The 19,702-nt window shown below is 53.5% G+C and overlaps 6 protein-coding genes across 6 annotated transcripts; 4 read left to right on the top strand and 2 right to left on the bottom strand.

Annotated features, from left to right (window-relative positions):
• Positions 1–14: 14 nt before the first annotated feature.
• Positions 15–2,731, bottom strand: M406DRAFT_347989 (amidase signature enzyme). Its single transcript, XM_040922352.1, has 4 exons — positions 2,459–2,731; positions 2,050–2,312; positions 918–1,932; positions 15–715 (listed from the first exon to the last, which is right to left on the bottom strand). The coding sequence occupies exons 1-4, from the start codon at positions 2,509–2,511 to the stop codon at positions 208–210; spliced, it is 1,839 nt and encodes a 612-aa protein (XP_040772739.1). The 5' UTR covers positions 2,512–2,731; the 3' UTR covers positions 15–207.
• A 1,506-nt stretch (positions 2,732–4,237) lies between these two features.
• M406DRAFT_266480 (uncharacterized protein) lies at positions 4,238–6,163 on the top strand (the record flags this gene model as incomplete). The annotated part of the gene is made up of 2 exons (XM_040917807.1): positions 4,238–4,353; positions 4,465–6,163. The coding sequence occupies 2 exons, from the start codon at positions 4,238–4,240 to the stop codon at positions 6,161–6,163; spliced, it is 1,815 nt and encodes a 604-aa protein (XP_040772738.1).
• Positions 6,164–6,310: 147 nt separating this feature from the next.
• On the bottom strand, positions 6,311–7,305 carry M406DRAFT_333810 (NAD(P)-binding protein; the record flags this gene model as incomplete). The annotated part of the gene is made up of 2 exons (XM_040920876.1): positions 6,311–6,906; positions 6,981–7,305. 2 exons carry the CDS (start codon positions 7,303–7,305, stop codon positions 6,311–6,313), a joined length of 921 nt encoding a protein of 306 aa, XP_040772737.1.
• A 1,837-nt stretch (positions 7,306–9,142) lies between these two features.
• M406DRAFT_265985 (uncharacterized protein) lies at positions 9,143–10,617 on the top strand (the record flags this gene model as incomplete). The annotated part of the gene is made up of 3 exons (XM_040917775.1): positions 9,143–9,720; positions 9,876–10,122; positions 10,195–10,617. Coding segments are annotated over 3 exons (1,248 nt in total), but the record flags the coding sequence as incomplete, so codon positions are not given.
• A 1,383-nt stretch (positions 10,618–12,000) lies between these two features.
• M406DRAFT_295440 (uncharacterized protein) lies at positions 12,001–16,615 on the top strand (the record flags this gene model as incomplete). Its single annotated transcript, XM_040919192.1, has 2 exons — positions 12,001–12,267; positions 12,364–16,615. The coding sequence occupies 2 exons, from the start codon at positions 12,001–12,003 to the stop codon at positions 15,931–15,933; spliced, it is 3,837 nt and encodes a 1,278-aa protein (XP_040772735.1). The 3' UTR covers positions 15,934–16,615.
• Positions 16,616–17,252: 637 nt separating this feature from the next.
• On the top strand, positions 17,253–18,991 carry M406DRAFT_49715 (uncharacterized protein; the record flags this gene model as incomplete). Its single annotated transcript, XM_040924399.1, has 3 exons — positions 17,253–17,901; positions 18,047–18,131; positions 18,223–18,991. The coding sequence occupies 3 exons, from the start codon at positions 17,253–17,255 to the stop codon at positions 18,989–18,991; spliced, it is 1,503 nt and encodes a 500-aa protein (XP_040772734.1).
• Positions 18,992–19,702: the final 711 nt, after the last annotated feature.

The raw sequence follows: 19,702 nt of genomic DNA, 5'->3' as shown, positions 1-19,702 counted from the left end.
ATTTGTCTATATTTGGGATAAATATAGTTTAGGAATATGTGTCTGTGAGTCTGTGACTGTCTTTGTCTTTTGGTGTATCTGCTACTGCTGTCTAAGCCTCTCATCGTCTACCGCTCCTTATCGCTTCTATATACAACAACATCCACAGCAACACTAAGGCATGGCAACCTGTCTTGAGCAGGAAGATTCACCGACACACTCACCACTCTACTCCCTCTCCTCTCTCTGTCGCGCCAGCTCAACAACATCCACCCACCGCGCCGGCCTCTCCCTCGTCTCCCTTCCCACCCTTTCCGCCTCCACCCCAAACTCCACCAGGCTCTTCTCATCTGCCCACTCTCCAGTAGCCATCAATCCCACAGGAATCTTGCCCAGCGTTCCCTTCCCAGCGACCTTCAGTCCTCCTTTGTCCCCCTTGCCGTCACCAGGACTCGCATACCCAGCAGGAACACTGATGCTGGGCAGCCCACAAAAGTTGGCCAACCACACATACCGCATGCTCTCGATGGTCTTGTCGCCGTCGGTCAGGCCGTAGCGGAGCTCCCCTTTCTCGTCGTGGATGCGCCAGCCTGCGCAGGCGGTGGTCGGGGTGACGAGGAGCATGCCTGGGTGCTGGGACCAGAGGTGGGAAAGGTGCATCATTAGGCAGCGGCGGAGTTTTTGGGCGAGGAGGTAGTCCGTGGCCGGGGTTGTCCTGCCTAGGGCTAGTAGGATGCTGTAGTAATAAGGGAAGGTGCGGGGTCAGCTGTGTTTTTTGTCTCCTTCTATACTTCCTTGTTCCTTCTCCTTCTTCTTCTTCTTCTTCTTCTTCTTCTTTCTTTCCTCGTCATTAAAAGAGCAATCACTTCCCTCCTTCCTTTTCTTCTTCTTTTTCTTCTTCATCTTTCCTTTGGGCTAGTCAGTTTGGCTGGACTTACCGATTTCCCCATGTCAGGTTATCATACTTGGGCAACAACGTCGACGCATCCGTCAACACCGTCATGGCATGAGCAATCTGGCCCTCCTTCAAGAACGGAATCTCGACCTCCACAACCTTATACCCGCCCTCCGCCACCAGCCTGTCGACCATGTCCCGACACAGCTCCCGCACGGCCGGCGCGCAGTCATCAAACCAAGCCCTGCACACCCCCAGAACCTTGGGCCGATCCGGGGCGTAGTCCACTTCGAGCAGCCTCGCGGCAGACAGCACCCTCGGCACATGGGGAAAGCCAAAAGGCGAGGCCGGGTGTGGCTGGGCGATGACCTCGAAGACGGCAGCCAGGGACGCGACATCACAGGCCATGGGGCCCAGCACGGCGCAGGTGTTGCTATGATTCTCGCTCGGCCAGAACGAGACGCGGTTGTGCGTGGGCTTCAGGCCAAAGATGTTGCAGTAGCTGGAGGGGATCCTGATGCTGCCGCCGCCGTCGGACCCGAGACCGATGGGGATGAGGCCGAGGCCTATGGCACCGCCTGTGCCTGAGGAGGACCCTCCTGTGTAGTAATCCTGGTTGAAGGGGTTTCGAGGCGTTCCCCAGATGGGCTGGTTGCCTGTAGTATCCATGCCAAATTCGTGCATGCTCGTCTTGCCCACGATGACGACGCCTGCCTCTTGGAGTTTCCGGACGCACCACGACGTGATGCTGTCGTTGAGAGCCCGGGGTTCCGCCGTGTAGTCGTTCGCAGAACCGAGACAGCTCTTGTACCCATCCAGGTCGTACTCGTCCTTGATGGCACACGGCACACCGTCCAGTGGACCGATCGAGCGGCTCTCGCGGTACCGCTGGGTTGACGCCTCTGCGGCCTGGAGCACGAGATTGGCCTTGCTCTCGAAGAAGTAGAGGTGGTGGGGTCCCTTGGGCTCGATGTCTCGCCTGATCAGGGGCAGGATGGCCTTAGCTACGTCGGTGGGGGTGAGTTCTCCACTGAGGTAGAGATTGCGGTAGGTCGAGGCTGAATAATAGGTGGTGAGAGACAGAGGTTTGGAAGGTGTAGCTGAGAGTGGCACTTTAGTTGTTGTTTCTCCGTTGCCGTTGCCGTTGCTGTGTAGATGTGATGGTGTCGTTGTACCGTCGTCGCCGTTGTTGTTATTCTGATTGTCACCATTGCCAGAATTGAGAAACTCATGGTCTACAGGGACAACAGTCGGGTCATGGAGCGGCTCATAGTCCTCAAGCTCGGAACGCAGCCTACGCAGGGACGAGAAGCCGGCGTTGGCCCAGATCACCTCGCGGACGGGGCGAATCAGCTCCATCACGTAGACAGCGAGCACCAGCAGCCATCCTCGTATGGCTGGATTGTTCTGGTGCTCTGGTTTGTAAGGGCGATCTGGCCTGGTGAGAAATTGTCAGTATAAATGTGCATACATGCCCCGTAAGTGATTGTTACAAGTGGGTTGCCGAAGGGATAGCCTTTTTCTTCATTCCTCCCCCGTTCTCTTTCTCTTCTTTCTGGTTTTTTTTTTTTTTTTGTCACTTACCCTTTCAAGGGCTGTGGGTAGGCCCAAAATGGGCGGCTGGTATCTAACGACATGAGTTCTGTCCCTGGTTTGTCGCTGTTGTTGTGATGTGCATGAGACAAGAGGTGAGCCTTGGTTACTTTGCTCAGTGCTGTTGCTGACACTGCTGACCTGTCTCCGTCACGCCACCAGTGGTGATGAGCTGAGCCGATGAATGGGAATCCAAAAGAAAGGTTGAGAACTAAAGAATTGTGAAAGTGAATAATCCAACCAGCCTGCAGCCTTTGATGCTTCCTCCACGATCTGCAGAAAATGTATAAGCTGAAAGGAAAGGAAAAACCCGTGACAAGGCGAGGCTCGGGTGGCTAGCGGATCTCGAACAAAGGATTGTGTTGTGGAGATGGGAATAGCGTCAGTCCTCGGCCGTGTGTGAGGTATACAGGCGCGCGTGTGTGCATATGTGTGTGGTCTCCAAAGAAGCAAAAAAAGGAACCTCCCAAGTGTATCTCTCGAATGGCCCAAGCAGTACACATGTATCGACCGAATCTGCCGAAAATGTATAAACAACAAAGCCCTGGCCCCCTTCGTTTACGCAGTTTTAACTAAGCCCGAGATTCACCCAAAAAAAAAAAATTGTCCTTGTCCTAGGGTCTTTCTGGGGAGATCGGCCTCGATGGTTTTATACGTACTTTAAAGTAGGGAATGGGGTGGTGGGTTGGTCGGTTGATTGGTGAGCAACCCGGATCCCTCCCAGGACTCAGTGTACCAATCGATACTGCAAAGGGCGCGGCTGAGCAAGGAAATGGGGCCCCGTTGACTGCAGCTCCCAATACGAACGAGAGAAAGAGAGAGCATGTCCTATCAAGAACGCACAATGTCACCCTGCTTGAATAAGTAAGCATGCATGTGAGTATCTAAGAGTGCCGCGGCTCGAGCCAAAGACTAGAGAAATTGAAAAATGAGCATTGATGCTTCATTATCGGATGAACAAGATCAACGAGATGTAAGCAAGGACAGCACACTAGTCATCCACTTTTTCCCTTTTTCGTTGCCCCGAAAGGCCGTTGATGGGCACGCAGCAAGGGATGTCGTCTGTAGTAGAGGCCTATACAGTATGTATTTGTGTGGGCCCTGTCCTACAATGTGCTGCCGTACTATGCAGTTCGGTAATATGTTGTACATACAGAATATATGGCTCTTCCGATGTAGGCCTGGCAAGATTGCTCCGGAACGCTCGGCAAGTGGCCCACGAGCTTGCTATCGTTGTGGTCAAATACTACTATGTACAGTATGGTCTGATCTGCAGCAGGGCGTCAAGAATCCGCGGGGGTCCGCTCCGTGTGTGTTGGTATGCTGGGGCGGAACCCGCGGATAAGGAGCATTCTTGACAGCAATCGGAGATTAAAGTAAGCATCAGCATTCTGCAGCATGTCGACAGACTGCCTGTGCCATCTATCCTCGGGAGTTCTTATATGAATACCATATTATATTTCGTATGTAGGAATGCTTATTTAAATATAAGGTGCTGCTGGCATGAATGGGGCGGGAAAAGAAAAGAAAACCAAGGAAAACAATGAGGGGCCTCTCCGAAATCATGCTGTTCTAGGTACGCTTAAAAGTCCGAAAGAAGGTTGAGTGGGACTGCTTACACTGCTCATGCAGTCCCAGGGCACCCTTCTTTCAACTTCATTCGGGTCCTTTTGGCTGACAACACGGCCTGAAAACCTTGACCTGAGCAAATTGACCTCCATTTGTGCATTCACTGCAAATGTTGGACCGATATAGAAACAAGCCGAGATGATGGACTACAAGAAACTCGGCCAGTCATCATTATCACGGCCCCGAGAGCCCCAAAAGGGGGCACGCGGCGCTGGCAGGGCTAAATCGAGGGTCAAGTCAGGATGCCGGACGTGTAAGTAGGTGCTCCAGCCTCAACTTTTTCTTTTCCTTACCCCTTCCACCTTTCCACCTACGCATTTCCCCTCCTTTTTATATGTAGTTACTCATTCTTCTTACCTTCGTACAAGAATCAGAAAGGTCAAGTGTGACGAAGGCCGACCATCATGCACTCGCTGTGTCTCGACTGGCCGTGTATGTGACGGTTACGGAGTCTGGGGAGGCGGAGGCAGGGCGCATACAAGCAGCAGCAGCAGCAGCAGCAGCAGCAGCAGCCCTATCAAGCCAAGTCTCGTACCGGCTACGCCCAGGCCCACAACCCAGGACGAGCAGTGCTCTCTGGAGTGGTTCCGCTCCCGCACTGCCGTCAAGATCGGAGGGCCCTTTGTCTCGCCTTTCTGGAGCACCCTGGTCTTACAAACGGGCCTGCAGGAGCCGTGTGTCTTCAACGCCATGCTGGCTCTGAGCTCAGCGCACAGGCGGGTCTGTATCGGGAGCTATGAGGTAGGGTCTGAGGCGGCTCCGGACCCTTTGGAGCAGTTCACACTGCGCCAGTACAGCAAGGCCATCGGGCACCTCCTTGAACGGCATGCCGTTGTTGTTCCCCACGAAAGATCCTCGATTCGCGTCGCGCTGGTGACATGTTTGTTGTTTGTCTGCCTGGAACTGTTGCGCGGTCGATACCAGGCTGGCAATATCCACTTGCAAAACGGGGTCAAGATACTGGCCCTGCTGAACAAGGACATGGAGCAGCAGCAAGAGCATGGAGCAGCCGAGGGTGTGCAACACAACCATACGCTGTCAAACAGGGATCGTGCTGATGACTGGATCACGGATGCTTTTACGCGCATGAGGTTGCCTGCGGTGCACTGTGGTCAAGGGGACTGGCTTCCCCCAGGTAAACAGCGCTCCCTAAGCAGCAAGCTCCCGGCCACCTTTGCGTCGATGGCCCAGGCAAGGCAATCATTGGAAAGCTTCTTTGTCCATGTCTTGCATCTGAAACGACAGGCTGATCGCGGGGTCGCCATTGATAACAACTTTGCGACATCAGCCTCGAAAGTAAAGAGTCTGGCTGATATCCAATGTCGTCTCAAAGCGGGCCTGACAGCATGGCTGACCACGTACGAGGCATCAAGGGGAAAGCTCGAGGCCCAGATGACTGCCGTCTCGAGGATTGGGTACGAACTGCTCTTCCTGTACTATCTCATGGCCTGCATCATGGCCGATACGAGCCTCAGAGCAGACGACGAGATGGCCTTTGATTCTCAAGTTGCACGTTTCGAGAGCCTGGTTGCCCATGCAGACGGGGTCCTCGAGGCGATCCAGGCAGTTCACGCCACAGAAGATCCCATACACGGACTGGGTGCCAGGTACTGTCTTTTCACTGCCGATGTTGGCTGGGCGCCGCCTCTCTACTATACGGCCATACATTGCCGGATCTACCGCGTGAGGGTCCGGGCTATCGAGCTCTTGCGTGCCCTCCCCAGCAGGGAAGGTGTTTGGGACTCGTTATTTGCAGCACGTGTGGCGCAAGAAGTCTTACAGGTGGAAGAAGAAGAAGAAGAAGAAGAAGAAGAAGAAGTGGCAACTGGCCGGGATATCTTCTCAAGAGGTGGCCATGCATTGGAGGCTCGACCTTCTCCTGACCTAAATCTCCCTGACGGGCTGTCATCATCACGAAGAGTCTTTGATGTCCACGTCGTCTTGCCGGAAAGTATGGATACGAAGGTGACTTTGACCTGTAAACGAAGGGAGGACGATGGGAGTTGTCAACACATGACCAGAGAAATTTATCTTGATACTCCACGTGGTAGACAAGGAACTGGCTGAGAAGGGTCGAAACTTGATGTGATGGGTCCTATCAACTAAGTCCCTCTTGATCTGACCCAACCGGGGAAGGGGGAGGGAATATTACACGAAGCCGTGTGCTGGATCAATGTTCTCGTGACACAGAGCTTGTTCGAGTCATTCTGATTCTCAGAGTTGCTGGCCCTCCAGCTCTTTCTCGGTCCAGTTCCAAACATCCTTGGCCAGCTCAGCATCCAGCATGAGCCCTACCGGCTCGTACTTCCCAACCGGCTCATAATGCCGCCCACTGACGAGGCTCGCCACAGGCGCCGTCGCTGCCCACAGCTGGTTCTTGACGCCCTCCTCCACAGGCTTCCACAGCTTAGGCGCCACCTCGGTCTGCACCCACCGCATCTGCTCGTCCGCAGGCTCGCGCTTGAACAGCTGCGTCTCGACCTCGCCCGGGTCGACCGAGACGAAGACAAGCGCTGGGTATTTCTGTGCCAGCCCCTGCGTGTACAGCAGGTTTGCTGTCTTGCTCTGCAGGTAGCGCGGGACGGGCTTGACGCCCTCGAGGGACTTGAGCGTGTCGAATTGGATTTTCTCGGGGCCGACGTGCTTAAAGGCCGCGGAGGCGACGGTGACGACGCGAGTATCTGGGTGGGCGGCGGCTGTCTCTAGGAGTAGGGGGGTAAGGAGGCGGAGGAGGAGGGCGTGGCCTATGTGGTTGGTGCCCATGTGGATTTCGTAGCCCTCGGCCGTCAACGCAGGCGCGGCGCCCATGACTTTGGCCCAGAAAGAAAATTAGTAAGGTGGAACGGTGGACGGGTCCTGAGGGACAAAAAAGAGATTCTCTCACGTCCTGCGTTCAGCATCAAGACATCCAGCCTGGACGACTTGGCGAGTACAGTCTTGACGGCTTTCTTGATAGACTCGAAGGAGGCTAAGTCAAGCTGCACAAACGTGACAGCTGCACCCGGCACCTGGCGCACGACATCATCAGCCGCCTCCTGGCCCTTCTCGGCATTGCGGGCGGTCATCCAGATCATGGCTGGTTTGTGCCTGGCCAGCTCCAGCGCGGCCTGCTTTCCGAGACCGCAGTTGGTGCCGGTGATGAGGATGACCTTGCCTTCCAGAGAAGGAATGTCCGTGGCAGGGTTGAAGGTTATACCTGGGGTGGCCATCTTGTTAGGATTATAAGAAGGGAAAATATGATCTGAGAGAGGACTGATAATGTATTGATTTGCTGTGAAGATCCAGAAGTTGATGATGACACTAACCTTGGAAAGGAGAGGGAATTTCACATCCTATTTATATTTGAACCATGTCCTCAGCACTGCTATAATTCCCGACATCAAGGGACTTACATCCTGAACCTGGACTGAAGATATCCTTTCTTGACGATCCCACGATGTGAGGTGCTGGAAGTGGGCCACGAGTTACCCGACAGGGCTTGACAGCCAATAGTTTCCGAGTGAGCCAATGAGGACTCGCGCTTGTCCCTATGGCGATGGCGGAGGACGCGGAGGAGGAGGAGGAGGAGGAGGAGGAGGAGGAGGAGGAAGGTCGATCAGGTGTGATGAGCTCAAGCCTCTGAGAACTCTATTCTCTCTTTAGCTTTGTGGGTGTTCTTTTGATCCATAAAACTTGCTCAGGTTGAAGGGATTCTCAAGTAGGTGTGGTATGCTGCGTAATCCAGGGGAGGCGCGAGTTGGCTCAACTAGGCACTCCAAGAACAGGTGTGGCCTGCGCTTAAGGCAGCTCGGGAATTACCTCCACGTGAATGATGTGCCTGGAATATCGAGTTTATGTCTTCTCTCCTAAAAGCTTGGATAGCCTACATGGAGATAAGCACGGAGCAGCAGCGGAATGATGTTGTTGCTGTTGCTCTAATTTGTCACCCTCTTGGATTTACCCCTTGTTTCTTTTCTCCCACCAGAGGACAAAGCAGGCAGATGGTCTAGGCGAGGAATTGTGCAAGTTGGAAATACCTCTCACTTTTTCACAGACAAGTTAGTGGTGGCCTGGACTGGGACATAAAGAGTTATGTGCTGTTTTGGCCGCAGGCATGTTCAGCAGCCTATACTATCACGGGGACGCTGTGAAGGCCAAGGATCTGGAACAAATTATTCGCGAGGCACAAGGTCTAGGTGCTGCGAGCTTGTAAGTACCATGAAGTGTACTCTCAGTCTATAGGGATATAGAAGTGTTGAGCAAGGAAATGGCACAGTGTTAGGTGTGTGTTGGCTTGAAGCCCCTTGAGCATTGAATTTCTAGTTTGAGGACCTGGTGAGGGGATAATGATCTTATATACAGAAAGAGTGCGTGCCAGCGCGGGCCCATTCCCTTGTCAACCGGTTCGTTTCTCAACAAGAAGCTTATTCCATCCCTTGAACAGATCCTGCTGAAGAGCAGCCGTATGCAGCATGCATTCATTGTTCTTTCAAGAGTATACCATAGTGTATAGCGGGTGTGGATAGCAGCCTGCACCAGGTGCGGGGCCTAGGCTGCACACTAGACTGTATTTATATTAGTGCTCAGCCGCTGCTGTGAGCACTGTGATTCAGGTAGGTACCAACTGATTCATCACTTTTTGTCCTGGACACCACCCAGAATCAAGTCATGTCGTGCAGATATTTGAAAAAAAAATCGGGTACAGTTGACGAACACATCATAGCTGCCAGACTCGACGTACCTGTGAAGGTCCTCTCGACTGTTTCCCAAGAGTTCCCCTGCTAAAGTCGCTAAGTAGCGAAGCAAGGAGAAAATGGGGGAATCATCACAAGGAACTGATGACGCTGAGGCGCTCACACAAACACTCATCGTGAGTTAACGCGCCGAGCCATTTCCCCGCGAAGAAGCAGCCTGCAAACAACCTGGACACCGTTGCCCTGCCAATATCCTCCCCATCATGAGCCTATCTACCTCCTCCTCCCTCATGTTATAGAAGCAGATCGCCTCCCTATCCCCTCTGTCATTTGGCCTCGGGAAACCCAGCAAGGCTGACACATAAGCCAGGATGAATTTCGGTCCTCACTTGATGACACATTGATCATAGCCATTATCGGCGACTATGACTTGACAACCCATTTTGACGAAGCCCGAGGCATCCTCGAGGACTTGGCCCAGAACGCAACCGCAGAGGAGGGTCTGGGCTTCAACGCCAGCGGAATCGGCAGTGATGACCAGGAGTTGGGTCGCTGCGCCGATGACCTGGCCGGCCTGGAGTGGCCCAGCGATACCACCACCAACTCGGCCTCAGTTTCTGGCTCGAATAGGTCCCCAGCGGACATAGACATCTCGCTCCAGACAGAATGCAGCGACGCCCTATCCGAGAGTTTCGCTGCTCTCGAGCTCCCCCAGGACGTAAATGTGTCTGCCCTGGACGAGGACGGCAAGGTGGCCGAGCTGAAGACAATGTTTGCAGATCTGAGCGATATGGATCTCAGGATGACTTTGAAGAAGTTCAAGGGTGACTTTACTAAGGCCTGCGAGGAGCTGTTGAATATCCAGTACCTGGAGGAGCAAGGCCTTCGGCCAAAAGGCATCGAGGGCGCCTTTCGTCTAGATGGCCTTGTAGGCTATAAAGGTAAGTCTCTGTGGTCCATATCCTGCTGACAACTTACACTGTCGACTCAGGTCGTATTCTGTGTCCTGTGTAATTGCTCTTTCCCCTGGCCAGCACATTGGTTCATCTTTACCTCCCACGAAGCGACAGTGTCCTTTATAGGTTTTGGCCGCACTAGCTGACCAGTCATACAGGTCGCTCCGATGCGCCAAAGGACAAAGGCAAGAACCGTCTGAATGTCAACTACAGCCTCACACCCCCCAACCTGTCTGAGGAAGATGTGACGATTGGAACGTCGACTACGTCTGCCTACAAGTCACAACGACTCCGCGGGTCGTCCCTCCCACGTGTATCCACTATTCCGAATGCTGCGACAAAGGTCACTTACTCTGCGCCCGACTCCCCCGCCTTGTCGCCCACTGACTGGCAGACCGTACAATCCAAACGAAAGACATATAGCGAACGAGCGGCAGAAGCTTCCGCCGCGCATGACACCGCCACACAGTCTTTCCAGGCTGCTCAGCAGGCCTATCGCCGCGGTGCCTCAAACAAGCACTTTCGTCCTGTCGCCGGCGTCCTGGCGGAGCGTGCTAGGGAGCATATCCGGGTTGCCAGGGCCGCTGACTCACAGAAATACCTTGCACTGGTCGATGAAAACTCCTCTGCCCAGCACATCGACCTGCACGGCGTGCCCGTCGCGGATGGCGTGCGCATCGCGCTGGAGAGGACACAGTTGTGGTGGAGCAGCCTGGGCGAGAACCGGGTGAAAGCAGCCCGAGAGGAGGGCTTTACCGTTGTGACGGGCTTGGGCAAACACAGCGCTGGCGGCGTCTCGAGGTTGCGGCAAGAAGTCGGTGCTGCGCTTAAGCGAGAAGGCTGGCGTGTCAGGCTTGAGACCGGCCAGTTTGTGGTGACTGGAAAGACGTGAGAAGTGTGATTGAAACGAATGATCTGAGTGTCCAAGGATAGCCATGGTGGACATTCAGTACGACGGAGCGGCCATCTTCTACGGCCGGTTGATGGTCAGTCAGCTACGACTTACCAGCCCGAATGATCTACGACGAGCAAGGTATTGAGCAATGTCTCATTACAGGAGCTCTCACTTCTAGGCGTTCTAATCGAACGCTGCGGAGGGCCAGGTGAATGGAAAGAGACGACCCACAGCTGGTGATATCCGGAATTGGATGGTGTCAACTCACGGTCGCAAATGACGATTTGCGCTTGGTATAGACGGATCTGGACACGAGTTTTGTCTTGACGGACAGTGAACATCTTGGGAGTTTGTACTGCATATATTCCAAGAGGAATAATGGGTTGATCAAGCGTGGAGTCATGGAGTTATGTAGCATTGGAAAGGCCACACTGGACTTCATATGTATGTCAGACTTGCTTTCAGGCATAGACCTGTGGTGAGATTGATCCGCTGCAGTATGAGTTCCACTAATAAATCAACATGTGAACGCTACTACATTTCCTGCGGATACCAAGACCACAGATATTCAAGTCACTTTATACAAAGTTATGTCCCAACAGGTGATTTGCTTGTATGAGCTGAGTACCCCCCCCCCCCCCCCCCGGCTCCTCGCAAACTGACGAAGTTAACTTGACAGTGGTACAAATCCTCTGGTCAGAGCCTCACAGGACTACTTTGTCTAATAAAACTGAAGTAAACCGCAAGGAAGCAAAAGTAGCGCTCACCTCAATGTTACCTGCTGCTAATTTGCATACAATAATGACTGTCCTTTGTACATTGATGGGAATTAATTCAACATAATTTTTCTGGAATACGGGAATCCATGCAGTAATACACGAGGACCTACAGACCAGGCCTCATGTAGACAAGGGCAGAACAAGGGGCAGCGGTCCGCGAAATGTGAGGCGAGACTCGAGCTAAGGAAAGACTTTGATGGGCACCAGACTTGGGTGCGTAGGAAGGTCTCTGATTAGCCCCTCAGTCATGCATGAATGACGCAAGGTAGTCCGTCAACCGTTCCTGCGTGTCACCAGGCACAAGGGAAGCAAGCTCTCATTGCATGCGCTCTCTCATCTGCTGTGGCCGGATGATCACGCTCACGGGTCACCTCTCAACATTCGCGAAACGATTCTTTGTTTTCATCCATCTGATTCCCCCTTGTCTCCGAGCGTTCCCTCTCTCAACCCTCGACGGCGACGGCCATTTATCACCTGCCTGCCCTGGTTCGCGCCGCCTGCGACATCCCGACATTGCGCTCTGCTACCATCGCCTAGTCTCCGGCATCCATCGAACTACATCATAATCAGCGCCGCAGGGCGGCATCGCACTTTGGTCGAAATGACCAGACTATATGCTCTAGCAGCAGTCGGGACCGTCTTGTTTGCTGGCGTCTCCCGTGCAGCAGAGGAGCTGTACACACCAATACACGAGGCAGGTCGCTGCGCGATTCGCGATCACTGTGGTTCCAAGAGCTTCTTCGGCAAGCAGCTGCCATGTGTCGACAATGGGAAGGCTGAGGAGCCAGACCAGGCGCTGAGGAAACAGCTCGTGGATTTGTGCGGCTCCAAATGGAATGATGGGCCGGTGTGCTGTACAAAAGATCAGGTACGACTGTCTCGTGCTTGAAACCCCCGCTTCGGCATCGTCGGCAGGACGAAAGAGGCTCGGCGGTTGGCTAACATACATCGTCATCATTCACAGGTCGATTCCCTCAAGGACGAGCTCTCAACTGCGAATACCATAATATCATCATGTCCCGCGTGCAAGGAGAACTTCTACAACCTGTTCTGCACCTTCACGTGCTCGCCCGACCAGTCGCTCTTCATCAACGTTACCAAAACGCTGACCAAGAACAATAAGGTCCTCACCACGGAATTAGACCAGTTGATCTCGGAGGGCTATGGTACTGGCTTCTATGACAGCTGCAAGAATGTCAAATTTGGCCCGAGCAATAGTGAGGCCATGAAACTCATCGGCGGTGGCGCAAAGAACTACACACAGTTCCTCAAGTACTTGGGCGATGAGAAGCTTGTCGGATCGCCCTTCCAGATCAACTTTCCAACAAAATACGAGGATGGTAACATGGGCTCTCTACCAATGACTCCGAAGAAGTGCAACGACGATGACCCGAATTACCGGTGCGCGTGCGTCGACTGCCCAGATGTGTGCCCCGAACTTCCTGAGGTCAAGGAGAGGGGGTCTTGCAAGGTCGGCGTGCTTCCATGCTTATCGTTCGCCTCGATTTTCGTCTATAGTGTCTTGTTCTTGACCCTCATCGTCTCGATTGTCGGGCACGTTTGGTACAGGAAGCGCGCTGCGCGTATCCAGGAAGAGAGAACCCTCCTCCAAGGTGGCATCGATGCGAGCGACGACGAGGATGACGAGGGCCAGCTGGCCACCAACGGGGCCATGTTGGACCGGCCGACTCGTGCTTACCGTCTCAACACATGGTGTGATAAAGCGTTCTTCAAACTCGGTCACTTGGCAGCGCGGTTCCCTGCCATCACAATATGCAGCACTCTTACCCTCGTCATCGTGCTCAGCGCCGGTTGGGTGCGTTTTGAAATCGAGAAGGACCCTGCCCGGCTCTGGGTCTCCCCAAGCTCTGCAGCAGCTCAGGAAAAGGAGTTTTTCGATTCTCACTTCGGCCCATTCTACCGCGCGGAAAAGATCTTCCTCGTCAACGATACGTTGCCTTCCGGCCCGGGTCCAGTCCTGAGCTATGACACCCTACAATGGTGGATGGACATTGAGAAGAGCATTACACAGTTGGAGAGCCCTACATATAGAATGAGGCTGGACGACGTTTGCCTGAAGCCTACCGGCTCGGCGTGTGTTGTTCAGTCGGTAGCGGCGTATTTCGAAAACGAGCCGGCCCTTGTCGGCAAGAAGGACTGGCAAGACAAGCTGCGAGCCTGTGCCCAAGCACCCGCTGAGTGCCGCCCAGCCTACGGTCAGCCTCTCGATCCAGAAATGATCCTTGGCGGCTATTCTGGTATTAGCGACATTGCCGATGCAACAGCCATGACCGTCACTTGGGTTGTCAATAACTTTCCCGAGGGCTCGCCAGAGGTCGCACGAGCCATGGACTGGGAGCAGGTCCTAAAAAACCGCCTCCTCGACGTACAGAAGGAGGCCAAGGAGAGAGGCCTGAGATTGTCGTTCTCGACCGAGATCAGCCTGGAAGAGGAGCTCAACAAGTCGACCAACACCGACGCCAAGATCATCGTCATCAGCTACGTGATCATGTTCTTGTACGCTTCTATCGCACTTGGCTCCACCACACTTTCTCTTCGGGATATGATCCGCAATCCAGCCGTCTCGATCGTTGAGTCCAAGTTCTCGCTTGGTGTTGCTGGCATCGTCATCGTCCTCATGTCCATCAGCGCCTCTATCGGTCTCTTCTCTTGGGCAAATTTAAGGGCTACGCTCATCATCGTCGACGTCATTCCGTTCATTGTACTCGCTGTTGGTGTGGACAACATTTTCCTCATCGTGCACGAGTTCGAGCGGGTCAACATCCGGAATCCCGATGATGACGTCGAATTACGAGTCGCGAAGGCCCTCGGTCGCATGGGCCCGTCCATCCTGCTGTCTGCGATCACCGAGACAGTGTCATTCGCGCTGGGAGCCTTTGTCGGCATGCCTGCGGTCCGAAATTTTGCCATTTACGCAGCTGGTGCCGTGTTCATCAACGCTGTCCTCCAGGTCACGCTTTTCATCTCTCTCCTGTCATTCAACCAGAAGCGAGTCGAGGACTCAAGGATGGACTGCGTGCCCTGCATCCAGATCAAGGCAGCCCGAGTCCATCTCAACGGTAGCAACGGAACTCTGGGTGCTCGGCTGTACGAGGTTCCTGAGGAGGGCTTTCTCCAGCGATTTATCATCAAACATTATGCACCAACCCTTCTTGGCAAGAAGGTCAAGGTCGCCGTTGTTGCCGTCTTCCTCGGCCTCTTCGCTGCAGGCGTGGCACTGATCCCCGAGGTGAAGTTGGGACTGGACCAGCGAGTTGCTATCCCGGACGACTCGTACCTCATTCCGTACTTTAACGACCTCTATGACTACTTCGACTCTGGCCCACCAGTCTACTTCGTCACAAAGGATGTGAACGCCACCCAGAGGGAGAACCAGCAGAAGATCTGCGCCAGGTTCACCACCTGCGAATCCTTGTCATTGACGAATATCCTCGAGCAGGAGCGCAAGCGGACCGAGGTGTCCTATATTTCGTCACCGGCCGCCAGCTGGATCGATGACTTCTTCCTCTGGCTGAACCCTCAATTCGAGGAATGCTGTGTCGAGAAGGGTTCTGCCTGCTTTGAAGGCAGGGACCCAGCTTGGAACATCACCATGTCGGGCATGCCAGAAGGAGACGAGTTTGTGCATTATCTTCAGAAGTTTCTGTCGTCTCCGACGACCGATGACTGCCCACTGGGTGGTCAGGCGTCGTACGGGTCGGCTGTTGTGATCGATGAGGTGAAAAAGAACATCCCCGCGAGTCACTTCCGCACGATGCACTCTCCTCTGCGCAGCCAGGATGATTTCATCAACGCCTATACCTCTGCCCGCCGCATCGCGGCCGACGTCAGCTCCAAGACGGGTACCGAGATCTTCCCGTACAGCATCTTCTACATCTTCTTTGATCAGTACGTATCGATTGTCGGCCTGACGGCAGGTCTTCTTTGCGCGGCCATTGCCATCATTTTTCTCATCTCGTCCCTCCTGCTCGGGTCCGTCCTCACTGGTGCTGCGGTTGCCATTACTGTGGTCATGGCGATTGTGGACATCATCGGAGCCATGGCTGTCTTTGACGTCAGTCTCAATGCCGTCTCGCTGGTCAATTTGATCATCTGCGTGGGCATCGCGGTGGAGTTCTGCGCGCACATTGCCCGGGCCTTCATGTTTCCGTCTCGCACGTTCATGGAGCGCGCCAAGAACCGCTTCCGAGGGCGCGACGCCCGGGCGTGGACGGCACTCGTCAATGTGGGCGGCTCCGTGTTCTCCGGCATCACAGTGACCAAGCTGCTGGGGGTCTTTGTCCTGGCCTTCACCCGCAGCAAGATCTTTGAGATCTACTACTTCCGCATCTGGGTTGCGCTTGTGGTCTTCGCGGCGACGCATGCGCTGATCTTCCTGCCGGTGGTTCTCAGCTTTATGGGAGGAGAGGGCTACGTGGACCCGGAATCGGAAGGGGATCTGGAGGAAGATCTGGCCAGCCGCCGGTACAGGGCTCTCCGCGAGCAGGTTGATGATTATTCCGACGAAGATTAGGAAAATTTTTGGCGAGGAAGAGGAGGATAACAATGATGGTGACCGTCGACAAGGCGGATCAACGGCGACGAAAGCCATACGGGATGGTGAGGCCGGTTCTGTCGCGGGCAAGAAAGCCGAGGGGCAAAGATGTCAAAGAGAAAGGATATGCCAGCCAGGCAGAAGGCCATGGGCCGATGTAGACGTGTACCTACATACAAACGCTCTTGCGTCCCTTGCCTCTTGTTGGGACGCTCAAGGGCACTGGATCGAACGTTACTACTGAGGAGATTGAAGACGTGCTTAAGATGCCTGAATCACATGCCAGGGTCGGGGGCACGTTGCACGAAGACACAGCGTCTTGTGTGGGCCATCCTATGCAAAAGCAAGCAGCGGGTTTCACGTCGAGCTGGTGGAATTGGCCACGGCGATGGCACGTTGACCTGGCAAGATAGCGAGATGTGGAGGTTAGGGCATAAATTTGCAGTCCTGCCATACAGAAAGCGTGGATTTTTTTGGAGTAGCAATTCAGACGAAGATTACTTTAATATTATTATATCGTTTGGGTTACTTGATTTTTACGAATGGGGTCTCTTTTTCTTTTTCTCTTTCTTTACCTTTTTCTTTTCTGAACAGCAAACATGTTCTAGCTGAGTGAACTGACAGCTCCCCAAGATGCCATATCAGCTCCAAGTTTTATGTGAGTCTCCAAAACATCCCCTGTGGGAGATGGGCCGACTCGTATTTTACCTCTTTTTCTTTTCTGTTATGGGTAGTAAGTAGTATTGTGGCCTTTTTCGTACAGGATTCCCGAAAACTACCCCTCACTCTTCGTAATTCCGACAAGGGAAGAGGGGTTTCAAAGTTTATATTTGAACAAATTGATCAGATTGTCAGCAGCGACCAGTGACTGCTATAGACAGCATACTGACTTAGGTACTGCCTCTTGGGTGTTGTTTCATTGCATTTTGGTGCAGGGTTTCGGGATGTGGGGGGTGAATTGCAGCTTCACCCCGGGAATCGTCTTGAACGTCACACACCGGGCAGGCGTTTTACTTCTTTAAATAGGGCTCTCTTGATGTCAACAATAGCTGTCAATGTTGTTCATATTTTCTAAATAAAGCAAAAGAACAGGAATTTCGACTTAGAGAGATCACAATTGAAAGTGGAGTGAGTCCAGTCTGACCTTGTCTGAAGGCAAGAAGAGCTCATTACATCAAAGGTCTCATATCCTTTCCTCTTTTGTTTTCGCTGCAAAAGAAGCCAGGGCAACAAAAGTTCAGCACTTCACAACAACAGCATCATCAGAGCTTCATTTCCTCGCTCCCACAACGACAACAATGACTTCTTCTTCTCCTTCCACCACCACGCCTTCCACATCTCCAGAGTTCCCCATCCAGTGGCGCGAGTCGACCCCCCGCGATGAGTTCCTCGCCTCGTGCTGGTCCCACAACCACAACCACCGCCGTGCTACCTCCGCTCGCGTCCCTCGCGCTGTGGTGCACGCCACCTCACCTTCCCACGTCGTCGAGGCCGTCAAGCTCGCGGGTAAACTGGGCTGCCGCGTCAGCGTGCGGTCGGGCGGACACTCCTGGGCCGGGTGGAGCGTGCGGGATGATGCTGTTCTGATCGACCTGGGCGCGCTGCCTGGTGGGAAACATTCTTCCTCTTCGTCTTCCGGGGCGACGACGGCCGGGCTAGACTATGATGACCGCACCAAGATCGTCTCCGCGCCGCCCTCGGCCACAGGCCGCATGGTCAATGGCTTTCTCGAAAAACACGGGCGCATGTTTGCTGGTGGCCACTGCCCGGATGTCGGGCTGGGCGGGTTCTTGCTGCAGGGTGGGATGGGTTGGAACTGTAAGAACTGGGGGTGGGCTTGTGAGAGTATTATTGGGCTGGACGCGGTTACGGCGGAGGGGAAGGAGGTGTACGCTTCCAAGGGGGAGAATGCCGATCTGTTTTGGGCGGCTAGGGGGGCTGGGCCTGGTGAGCTACCCTTTTTCTTGTCTCTGTTCTTCTTCTTCTTCTGCTGCTTGATGAACTTTGGGCTGGATGTGAATGAAGGGTATGGAGAAAGAGAAACAAGGAAAAAAAGCAAGGAAAAGAAGAGGCTAATGACCAAGGAACAAAGGCTTCCCTGCCATCGTCACGAGGTTCTATCTCATGACGAGACCACTGCCAAAGATGAGCCAGAGTATATACTTTTGGCCAAAGTCCGAGTACAAAAAGGTCCTCCAGTGGGTCATCGATGTAAGTCGCGTCTCCTCCCCCCCCCCCCCCCCTTCGTGCTTTTCACTTGAGTAGGCATATCATCTTATCTCATTGTTTCTCACCCCTTTGGAAGATTTGCCCCGACGCGGATCCCGATACAGAGATTGTATGTCTCGGACAATACATCCCCGGGTATGACGAGCCCATAGTCTTTGCCAACTTCCTCTCCTTCAAGCCCACTCAGGCCGAAGCCGAGGCAGCCCTCCGCCCACTCCACGACCACCCTGGCCGCCCGCCCAACGCCCTCAAGGAGAGCTTCTTTGCCCAACCCACCTCCCTCCCAGGACAATACGTCCCGCAGGAGGCTGCCAACCCGCCCGACCACAGATACTGCTCCGAGAACGCCTACATCCGCAACAACGAGGCCGACGTACCCGCCGTTCTCGAGAAAGCCTTCACCACTGTGCCCAACCGCAAGACATTCGCTCTGTACTTTAGCATGAACCCCACGTCACGAAGGGGCCACTATTCCGCGGGCGTCGACGACGTCGGGAGCATGGCCTTTTCAATGCAGAGCGACCACTACTTTGCGCTGTACTCGATCTGGGAGGACGAGAAGGACGACGAGAAGTTTGTTGGGTGGACGCATGACATCATGAAAGACGTTGAGAGGCATGCCGAGGGAAGTTATCTGGGGGATGCGGATTTCCAGCTGCGGCGGACCAAGTTCTGGCGCGACGAGAACGCCGCGAGGCTGATGGAGATTCGGAGGAAGTGGGATCCCGACGCGAGGATCTGTGGGTATCTGGACGAGGGGGATCGGAGTGGCGCGGAGGGTCTGCGGAATGAGTTTGAGTGGAAATGAGAGGGAGGGCATTCATCAGGCAGGGCTGCAAATGGGCAGTTGATGAGAACCTCGTCGCCTTGGGGAGGCATGATCACTCGTTACTTGATGCTCCTGTTCGAACAATATTTTCCGGTCCGTCAAAAGATTTCGAAGCTTCCCATGAGAAGACTTGATCACCTTTTTCTTAATAAAAAGAAAATATTAGAAAAGAGAAGAAAAGAACAGTTGCAAAAAATCTTGCAAATTTTTTTTTTTGGTGCAAACCATGTCAGTCGACGATAGCAAATTGTGTTCTGTAACGCTCATGATATTCTCCTCCTGAAGGACTTTACAGTGACTTCCATTTTATTCAGTTGAAGCTTGATTGATGGGATTGGGAGGCCAACTACTTTCTCTCTCTCTCTCTCTCTAGGAGCATCCTTGTCGCCTTCACAATATCACCTATTGATAAAGTATCTCGATTGCCTCTTTCATCAATAAAGACCAGTTCTCCCAGGATACGAGAATCGGCTACTTGTTAGCAATTAATGATGCCCCAAAGGATCGGGCTAGTTACATTTCTGGAACGACTCATGTAATCATCTCACAAGTAGTTAGCCCTCGCAACAACAAAGACACTTTTGTAATTACGCAGCCTATCTCTCTGGTCACGCCATGAATGACTGTATTCAGTAAAATTTGAAACAGAGTTTCCACTACCACTGATAAAAGAGAATTCTGCAATAGTTG

Source organism: Cryphonectria parasitica (genome assembly GCF_011745365.1).
Source record: "Cryphonectria parasitica EP155 unplaced genomic scaffold M406scaffold_8, whole genome shotgun sequence".
In the NCBI taxonomy this organism is placed as follows: Eukaryota; Fungi; Ascomycota; class Sordariomycetes; order Diaporthales; family Cryphonectriaceae; genus Cryphonectria; species Cryphonectria parasitica.
The sequence above is the reverse complement of the archived record's forward strand: the minus strand, read 5'-3'. Positions and strand labels throughout refer to the sequence as shown.